General features: G+C 41.4%; 1 protein-coding gene across 2 annotated transcripts; it reads right to left on the bottom strand.

The window, feature by feature from the left end:
• Positions 1 to 240: 240 nt before the first annotated feature.
• Positions 241 to 5,889, bottom strand: LOC123401192 (protein FIP1-like). Of its 2 annotated transcripts, XM_045094924.1 has the most exons (14): positions 5,619 to 5,889; positions 5,025 to 5,112; positions 4,705 to 4,813; positions 4,553 to 4,602; positions 4,076 to 4,142; positions 3,711 to 3,783; positions 3,171 to 3,226; positions 2,738 to 2,837; positions 2,162 to 2,243; positions 1,647 to 1,709; positions 1,450 to 1,509; positions 1,054 to 1,146; positions 885 to 947; positions 241 to 798 (listed from the first exon to the last, which is right to left on the bottom strand). In XM_045094924.1, exons 1-14 carry the CDS (start codon positions 5,675 to 5,677, stop codon positions 700 to 702), a joined length of 1,062 nt encoding a protein of 353 aa, XP_044950859.1. In that variant the 5' UTR covers positions 5,678 to 5,889; the 3' UTR covers positions 241 to 699. The 2 variants fall into 2 exon arrangements, with proteins under 2 accessions (XP_044950859.1, XP_044950860.1); XM_045094925.1 differs by lacking the exon at positions 5,619 to 5,889 and having other exon boundaries at positions 4,705 to 4,809.
• Positions 5,890 to 10,714: the final 4,825 nt, after the last annotated feature.

Here is a 10,714-nt window from a genome sequence, read left to right as displayed (position 1 = left end):
GATATGTCTATTGCAATATACTCCCTCTGTACCTAAATACTTGTGTTGGAGAAACTAGTACAAGATCCCCCAGCTACAAGTATTGTGGTACAAGAGTGACATGACAGCTTATGCGGGTCGACTTTATTTAGAATTTTAGCTCCTGAACCTGAAAGCTCACAGGCTCATGCTTCTCCACATAGACATACATAGATGATGTGTTTTTTTCAAGGTCAACAGTTCACCGCCTTTACTGTCGTAAAAAAAAAAAGTTGACCACCTTCCATTTTGTAATCTGTCAGAAAATAACACACCACTTTTTACATGCCGAGATGTCACTGCAGAAGCATCAAATAGAAAGGCTCAAGATCCAACCAAGCCAATGCTACATCCCCCAATACTCCATTAAGGCATTAACCAACTCTTTTCAGATTTATACACAAACTGTGCATTCACAAGAGCTGCCGCATATGCATATTCCTTCCTTCTGATGCAAATCAGGCAGCATACTGATCTTGTACTATGTTATAATTTTTAGTGAAACTGTTGATGCTCCTGAACTGCCAACAGTCAGGGGTTTCGGGTTTGTAGTTCTAATACCTCACATGAGATGATCATCTTTGATCAGTTGTCCTGGGCGAAACCTTCAGCAGCTGAAGAGTCGTTAACCAGCTAACACACACCACCAGATGAATCTATTCTATTCCTAGAACAGGGGAATCAGGCGTGTTGCTCCTTATGCAATTGGCCTCGGAATTTCGCAATGCTCTTCCGCAGTTCAATGTTTGACAGTCGCTCTGCCTCCAGTGCCCGTTCAAGCTGTTGAGCGCATCCAAAAAATTATGATGGGGAAGAGTATGAAAATGCCACAGGTCAAACAATAGCACTTCAATTATCCAGAGTACCTTTGCTGCTCGAGAACTCCATTCTCCAAGAATAGCTCTGAGTCTATCATTTTCTTCAACATACTGCACCCAGCATGTTCATAATCAAGTAAGAATGCTTTGCAAGCAGGCGTAGAAAGCACTGCGTTGATCATCACGCTATGGAAGAATGGTATTTGCTAAAACATACCTGATTATTGCTCAAACGAATACGCTGGATCTCCGAGTCCTTTTCATCAATTAGGCCACGAGCAAGCTGAAGCTCTGAGTGCACTTGGTTCATCTGAACATTTAATTAGTACGGGATACTTCACGATGGAAGGTTCACTAACGGTGTTAAAGATGAATGACTCAAGTAAATGGTTCTCATATCAGTATTCACAGATTTTCTAAATTATAGTATGATTTCAAATTAAAAGACTAGACAATTAACACAAACAGTCAACTAGTTTGCACAGTAGACATACATGCAATAAGTTTATGTAAGCATTTCCCTTAAGTGGCCCGAGACAGGTGATTTCACCTTGGGCACATGCCTTGCAAGCTCATGAAAAATGGCCTGGCTTAAGATAGTAGAGATTATTACCTCGGCGGAGAGTGCGCGAAGTTCTTGGTCACGAGATGCTAAAAGATGGACAAGATCAACCTGCCGAATTAGAAAAGGGAATAACTTCAGGCAATCCACCACTTCATATAACATCTAAGAAGTTTATTCTCTGATTTTGAGCCTCTGCAAGTGCCAGTTGAAGAAAACTAATGCAGGGCAGTCAGTGTAGTGCAGACCTGAGGAGTGTTCCCAACATCAGTTCTCTGATATTTGCTCAAGCATTCTTGCAAGCGCAGCACCTTTCAAGAAAAGAAAAAGGAAACGGCTGGTCAACAACCAAAGTTCTAAAAGTGCAACTAATTTAGTATTATAATCCGTGTTAATTTGACCAGAAAGGTAATCCAATTTTTCAGTGCAAAGTAGTGATCTGCCTGAGCAAGGCAGCAAAGAATTAGAAAGGTCCAGCTCATTCCTCCTTTCAGGAAATAGTATGAATAAAAGTTCAGCTGCTTATGTTGCATAAAGATATAAATAAAACAATGGCAATCACAGTTGTTTTCATAGTTGTGTTACATGTTACCTCCTCTAAAAATGTTACATAAGGCAATAAGATTTAAAAAACGCACATAGTTGTGTTACATGTTACCTTCTCTAAAACTGTTACAAAGGGTCTAAGTATACAAACGAGAATAGATTTAGTAAGATGGGTCTTGATTATTCAGCATCACAGTTGTTTTCATTTTCTACGTACCTCCTCACTCAGGTAATGAATATTCTCCCTTTGGTATTGAAGTAATGCCATCTGCTGGTCAGAAAGACGGCCATCATAATATCTGGTGGAAAATAAATGCATCAGTACGCCTAGCTCTACTAGCAGTACCATGTCCGGTGACATAGTTTTAACTCTTTGAAGTCGCTTGCTGCTAGACGTGAGTTCAGTAGATAAGTTTGAATTCTTTTTCTGTAGATATGAGTTAAACAATCCTGTCCGAAACAGTAAACTCACATGCACACACACACCTAAGCCTGCAGTGGTGCAAACTGTGTGAAGAAGACAGATGTTGTATGTGCAGTTCATAATATCTTTTGTGTCAGCTGGCTGCCGATGCTGAGTATCGATCAATATTTTGGTTATATCAGTCGATATTTCAATCATAACAATCCTTTCAAGCCAAACCAATATGAACCCAATGTCCAATATTTTGAACCTTGATGTGCAGAGACAATAGTAACCAGCGAATTTTCAAATATGAAATATAAGATACATATCAATTAACATAGAAAAGTCTAGCATATCGGCAGTGCCCTGTTATTACTACTTGGGTACCTTCGATCTTCCAAAGTCGTTGTAGATGGTTGAAGTGCAGAATATAATGACCGCAATATATCAGGCCGCCCATCCAAAGAATTGTACTTATGGATATACCCTGTAAAAGGAACCGTCAGGCATTGCATCTTAAGACCATCTAATGGTACCAAACATGCATTTCTAAGGGGGGGGGGGGGGGGGGGGGACTCAAGGCAGATGTATTTCATTAGGTAGATGAACTGAAAAAACCATGAGAAACATGTGGAATACCATTCAAGAAATGGCAGTGTTGCTTGGTTAATACAATTCCAGAAGAAATTAACCTAATTGTGGTTGTAAAAATAAAGATTTAACAGAAATTTTAGTAAGTGTTCCACAAATCATAAATTGCACAAGAGGGCACAGATTGACATGATTCTAGCTATCTAACAAACAACAATTTATGACTCACATATGTATAAGCTCATAAAGCATCCGGCAAATGTTGCTTCAACCACGATAGCAATCCTGTATTATGGCAACTGGACTTGTAAGCTCAGTTTAGTTTGGCACACTATACTATCAAGTTAGAAACAGGCTCCCCAAAGCGAAAAACCATAAACATCTTAAAACTTCAGCCCAGGAACTCTAATTTTTGGGTGAACTGACAGCTGAACTTATGTCAACAGAACAGAATATTAGCATGTGAGTTTAAACACAACAACATTGTGACAACATAAGTAACCAACCGAAACTTTAGACTGAAACAACGGAAACATGCCGTATACGTCCATGCATTGCCTTCTCTTGCCATTTTGCTTGAGAACATGCCCATGTATTTTGCTTTGTAGTACACTTGTATAGATCAAGTTAAAGGGAATAATGCTTTTCTTGCCAGGTTGCAGAAAATCATCCCAGATAAGCTTAGGCATCCTCAACTTCCACTAAATAATCATGAGTCAAGAAAGATCTCACAATTTTACAGAGGCTAAATACAGCGGCAAAGGTGTACCTTAGCAACAGTGAAATTGATAGTATTTGTACATAAGGCTGCCAAACTATGATTAAGAGCATTAAAGCAGTGCCTGCAGAAGCAATACACAATAACAATGAGTCAGTTTGACTGCGAAACTTTAGAATTCATGAATCACCTAGACCTTAATTCATTGTGTTGATAGATTATTAAATCAGGACTAGGAAGATAAAAATCATAACCAAAAGCTATACACACACTCTCAAGAGATGTCACCAAGAAGGTGAAATGTGATCACGTAATGAAGCAGCAGCTCACTAAGTGGCCAATGCTAGTTATAATTTATAAAGTAATGATAAATGCTGGTTTTAGAGCGTTGTGCAAATTTGTTTGGTACTCCTCACCATAAGCAACAGTGGCAAATGGAAGTCGAGCAATGTGCTTCAGTTTCTGGCTGAAATCGTAATAGCCCTGCATGTCAAAAGCAGAAATGCACTGGTTAATATGCAAAACAAAACAAAGAGACGCAGCATGTTAAAGTACAATAAAAGGAAGTTGCGGAACAATGAAATTAGGGACCTTGAGTACAATGGTTAGAAGTTCATTTTTGTTAAGGGAAGGTAACAATAATGTAACTATAGGATAAGAAGGGAACAGAATGATAAGAGAGCATAAAAGCTGATCATATTGATATTCAAACAAAACATTGAATCCTATTGAGGAGAATAATTGAAAAGGTTTTCCACTGGGGAGCATATATTCATGAAACTTATGAAGTGTCCATCTAATTGGTTACTCCAACAAACATATCACCACTATTACATGAACTATTAAGAAACATATAACAAACCAAAGTAAAGTATCTTTTTGATTGGCCGTACCTGCAACCTCACTTTCCTAACCTGATGGACCCAATATTGTTGAAAAATGCCTGCGTTGAATTTCGCGTGAACATTAAGTAAACAAATCAAGTGAAGAGACATAACTTGAGATGAACAAACGAAAGAATGAGCCAGCCGATCTGATAGAAAACCTGTAAGAAGTAGAAGGATAACATTGGAGCTGCATAGCAATGGTGGGATCATGCCTGGTACACGGAGAAATATCCATGGAGCTGACACGGAAACAGCAGCATAACCTACCTAGAGAATAAGAAAGCAGAGCTATCACAAAAGCGGACAAAGAAAATGAAACAATCTTTTGCTGAATAATGACAGTCCCACAGAATAAAAAAAATAACATAATTTTTTAGTTCATTTGGATAAATTACAAAATAAACTTATATCCAAAGGTAATCTTCTTATAATACATGATAAGAATAAATGCAATCGGTGTTAAGAAACTTCTCCTTACCAATAATATACAATACAAGGTGCCACTAACTATGCTCCTGGGCTCCCTGTGACCCGACAGGGGAGCTTCATGTAGTAAATCGATAAACCTAAGTAAAAGAAGGATTATAAATACTGAGGAAACATCGTGATTGCCAAAAACATAACAGATAAGGACTATACAGTAATAACGCAAATGCTAACTCAGCTAACTATCTCTGTTTCTGCACCACCCCTGACTGTGATGATCGCTATCGTGGAGTTCATACAGAATTCAGATGACAATTGCACTGAGGCAGTGCAACTTCTCAAGCCATTGCGAGCAGCCAATCGGCTCAACACTCAATCCACCCCATGGACAGGCGACTGGGTTCAGGTCGTCGAGGAGTGCGGACTTGCTCATCCCTTCCCATCTCTGCCCTCGCATTCAACGCACGCCGGCGAGCACACGGGGACCTGCTGCGGTTCCGCGGACCACGCCGCATCTGGCACCAGACGGGCCGGAATTTCCACCGCCATTGCCGCGGAACTGAGATCAGAGAGAGACCACCGAAGGCGTACAGACGGAGCGTCTACTGGACCGACCTAGAGGGGGGGGTTAGGGCGGCGGACTCACAGGGCGTCCTCCTCGGAGGCGGGGACGGCGGACGCCGCGCCGCCCCGGTCGTGCGGCATCGCCGATGCAGCGGGGGAGTCGCCCCTCCGGCCTCCGGATCGATCCGAGGGGTGGTCGCGGGCGGAGCAGCTCGGGCCGCGACTCCCGAGCGATTAATACGCGCCTGGAGGAATTGACGCGAGCCCGCTCCGGATCGATTGATAATCTGTGCGGTGGGTAACGTCAGCCCCCTCTCCCGCCGAGGAACAAGACAATGTGCGAGTGGCTCGTGCTCTCGGCACTCTTGCCTCTTGCGACGTCACCTCGTAGTACTCTTTGTGAGGCTGCCCGTGGGTCCCACCCAGGGGCGGACCCAGACAAAATTTTGACTGGGGGCGCTATATTTGACTGGGGGCACACCTTCTATAAAGTTGCTCATTTTGAAGTGTTTTGTTTCAAAATGTGCACAAACACAAAGGAAATTCAAAATTTTAAGTGGGGGTCTAGGCCCCACTCAGTTGAACTTGGGTCCGCCCTTGGTCCCACCCCGCAGCGTCTCATCGTTTCCTTTTTCAAACAATATGTATATATTTAGATCTGTTGTAAAAGTCCATCAGAAGTACAAAAACATCTATGTCTCTAGACCACCGAATGGCCATTACCGTTACAACGAGCCACCGACGCGTCGTTGTCACCGTTCCTTTACCGGAGCTGGATTCACATTATCGATGTCAGTTAAGAAGTCTTCGTGCACGTGCCTGACAGGGGCATTGCCTTGAAACCGTGGTCGTCGTCCGTAAGTATGAAGAAACTGACATCATACCTCGCCGTCGCGCACGCACGACGAGAAACCATAACCTCGTTGCTCCAAGGAGACGGCAGAAATCTATGTTGGAGCTCCGTTGACTACGTCTAGATGAACGAACTCGAGGAGAATAGAAATCCAAAAGACTTAAATAGAAAACGTCATCATTCGTCCAAGTCTGGCACTTGCGAGCACTAAAAAAACTCTAATCCAAACTACTAGCGAGAGTAGAGCCACTAAGATTCCCCTCTCCACCACCGGTCGTCGAAGTGACACACAAAAGGAAAGCGAATCCACGAGCTCACCAGACAAACATGGAAGGGGGAGTTTGTGATAGCACAACGTCCATTAGATGATCTCACGCTTTTTGATTTCAATGGAATATGTAATTCATCTCAATTATACACGCATAGTTCTTGAGCCCGAGCTCAAATGAGCTTGTATGAACAATAAAATAAAAAAAATACAAAATAAATTCAAAAAGACTAAATTATTTTTATGATAAACATTGACAAAGGTTCTAAGTGCTTGCAAAAAATCATCATAACATCACATTCCTACAAGGCATGGCAAAAAAATCAGTAATCTGAAAATGCTACTTTTAAAAGCATTTTGGAGCATTGAATTTTTTTTTGCCACACCTTATAGGAATGTGATTTCATAACGAAGTTTTGCAAGCACTTAAAACTTTTGACACAAAAAAATAAAATTTCTTTGAATTTATTTTGATTTTTTTTAGTTTTATTGTTCATCCAAGCTCATTTCAGCTCGGGAGAAGAAGGACACTTTCGCAGTTTCGTTCACCTACGGCTTATGGAAGCTACTATGACAATTTTATCGCTCGGAATTTTCAGTGCCATAGTTTTTTTATCAACAACATGCACATGGCTTAGTGCCATACAAGGGTTCTTCAATGCATTTACACAAGGTAAAAACTTTGATAGCGATGGTAAAAATAGTGTCTTGCACTTGCATGTGAAAATAATATGAGGTTAAATATATGCAAGCGAGAGTGGCTACAAATCTAATTTCTTCCGGCTATGCCAACCACCCCATGGATTCTTCTCCCCTCTACCCGTCAATCCGGCGGCCGATGAAAGGAAGGTGAACTCTATTCCATTGGTTCCAACTAGTTAGTTTATGCTATATTATTTTCTATCATGGACGAAGTTGAGGTGGACGGCACAATCTTACCTTCCAGTTGGACTTTCCATCTTTAATCCTCCTTGAGTTTATCCATCAGAATGGATTTGATGGAGTTCCGATGCAGATTCATGCCGTCTTATTGGAGCAACGAGGTTAGGGTTTGTCACCCTGCGTTTACAGTGGTGACATATGATGTCATGCGCTTTGTATCGACTCAAGGGTTCAAGGTGATTGCTATAGCTCCAAGGTGTTGGTCCTTCAGGGCATGTGCAACTTCCTAGTTGTCATTGATAAGGTCAAGTCGGCTTCGGGGGGGAAGCGGTAACAGCGCCGCATCAACCACTCGTTTTGATGACGGTAGTGGTCGTTCAGTGATCTAGAGACCTCAGTGTAGCTTTGCTTATGTTGGGAATTGTTTACATCTAGATCATTTTCGCCAAAAATATAACAAGTCTCACATACCCCCTTTATATCTTGTTCAGTTGATATTCGGCATAACAAACAATCAAAGCTTTCTCCGTGGAGCAAAGATAGATGTATTCAGTATAACAGTCACTACCGTTTCTCAGCCTGCTTCATAAGTGGAACGTCAAGGCTGGTCCAGGCATACATATGCCCCTATATATATCCCTATGGACGACAGTAACTAAAATTCACTACGAGTATTATACTCGTGAAATAGGGTTCCCCCCTTTGTATTACGAAACAAACCATCATAGATACAACCAACGATAGATGCTGGGATGAAAACAGCACATGCACGCCCAAAAGAAATGAAAAGAAAGACAAAAGAAACAAATGCCGACAACTATGGATCAACAAAAAACGAAGAAGCCTCGCGACCGCTGCGCCCATCGGGTATCTTCCACCAAGCTACTAGACTCAAAAGTGTCGCGTCACGCCCAAGATATGATCCTATCTTTATTTTGGCACGAGGGCCTCAACAGGGATAGAAGCGCATCTCGTTGTTTCGCAAGAATGGATATCGTTACAAGTACATGTACTGAAAAAATGAGTATAAGGGGTTGGCTTACACTCGCCACAAGCTACACCAGAGTCACATCAATACAATAATATACGATCATCATGAAGAAGAGCAGGGTCCAACTACGTACGAAAACAAATGATAAAAGAACGACGTCCATCCTTGCTATCCCATGCTGCCGGCTGGAACCCATCCTAGATCGATGAAGAAGAAGAAGAAGAAGAAACTCCAAATAGCACAATCAGCGCGCTCAAGTCAAAGTAACTCTTTACTTGTACCTGCAACTGGTGTTGTAGTAATCTGTGAGCCACAGGGACTCGACAATCTCATTACCAAAGGTATCAAGACTAACAAAGCTTAATGGGTGAGGTATGGTTAAGTGGTGAGGCTGCAGCAAACGATTAAGCATTTATTTAAGGTGGCTAACTTATGAGTACAAGAATCAAGAGGGGGTGATCTACACATAGCGGACGTGAACTACTGATGACCAAATGAATGATCCTGGACACCTGCTTACGTCAGACATAACCCTGTCGTGTCCTCGATCGGGGAAGGAGCTCACGAAAGAGACAGTCACGGTTACGCACTCAGTTGGCATATTTTAGTTAAGCTTACTTCAAGTTATCTAGAACCGGATGTTAAACAAAGTTTCCACGTTGCCACATAACTGCAGGCATGGATTTCCGAAAGATTTAACCCTGCAGGGGTGCTCCAACTAGTCCATCACAAACTACCACACGCTGCGACGAAATGACCTCGAGCAGGGAAACTTGTGATCTCCTCGGGTTTCTATTGGAAAACCTCAACCTCGAGATAACCCAAAGTATCCTCGGAATCCCTCGCACAAGACGCTCGAGAAAGGTAAAACAAGTCCAGCAAGGCCGCCCCGCGTGTCGACGATCCCGATAGGAGTCGCGTATCTCGTTCTCACGACACGATGGATGAGCAATACGTACGGTGGCCGGATAGAAATCCCCCGAGTTGCCCCGGGTGACCCCGCAAGTGGCTCTGTTTGGGACCAACACCAGCAGCACTAGCCCCCCTGTATTATGTTGAATTACTCCTCGGGTTCATGACGTCCTATGTTTTTGAGTATTAACAGAACTATTATGTTGGGCAAATATAGTACCAATGTTGGGCCTTGTCAGACAAGCTTTATCCCAAAACGAAAGTCAACGGGGCCCCATAACAACCCCAAGCATGTTAGGAGCGCTCATTTATGAAACATAACATCGGTAGCCGAAACTAAGGCGGCAAAGGTGGAACAAAACACCAGGCTAGAAAGGTCAAGCCTTCTATCTTTTATCAAGTATATAGGTGCATTAAATTAATTAGCAATAATATGATGGTATAACAAGGAACCCATGTTAACACATGGAAGCAACTGCACCTACAACTACCAACTCTAACACATGGTTAAGCAAGCGGTAACATAGTCACTCAGTATTTTGCTAGGTTGTAGAAAGGTTGAAGGTTTTCATGGCAATATTGGGAGATTGATATTTAACAGGTGCTAGGCAGCGAGACATAACGATAGAAACAAAACAACTAGCATGACAATGATAGTAATGGTATCTTGGAAAATGATCATCTTGCATGTGTGTAAGAAAAGTTGACCGTGTATTCAAAAACAATTTAAACTTGTATTAAAAATGCTAAATGTGTGTAGTAAAAATGTTGAACATGTATTAAAAATGGTAAACTTGCATGTGAATTTATTTAATAAAGTATTTGAAAAATGTGAAACATTTATAGAAAATGCGTTGACCATGTATTAAAAAAATCTGGTATCTGAATTTTTTTAAACGTATATTAAATGTTAAATATGTGTTAAAAATGAATTAGTTTTATATCAAAAATGTGTATGGGAAAAAGCAAAACCCGAAAGAAAAGAAAGGAAACCGATCAAAAGGAGAAAGAAAAAGCAAACAAACCCGAAGAAAAACAAAGAAAAAAGAAAGAGCCCAATAAAAACGGAAAAAGAAATACAAAAAACCAGAGAAAAAGTAAGGGAAAAAAAACAAGTATCAGATACCCCCTTTCTAGAGACCTCGGCACAGCTTTAATTATGTTGGGAATTGTTTAGATCTAGATCATTTTTGCCCAAAAAAAACAAGTATCAGATACCCCTTTCTATCTTGTTCAGTTGATATTCGGCATAACAAAAAGTCAAAGCTTTCT

Source organism: Hordeum vulgare, chromosome 6H (genome assembly GCF_904849725.1).
Source record: "Hordeum vulgare subsp. vulgare chromosome 6H, MorexV3_pseudomolecules_assembly, whole genome shotgun sequence".
In the NCBI taxonomy this organism is placed as follows: Eukaryota; Viridiplantae; Streptophyta; class Magnoliopsida; order Poales; family Poaceae; genus Hordeum; species Hordeum vulgare.
This window is presented reverse-complemented; position numbering and strand designations above follow the sequence as displayed.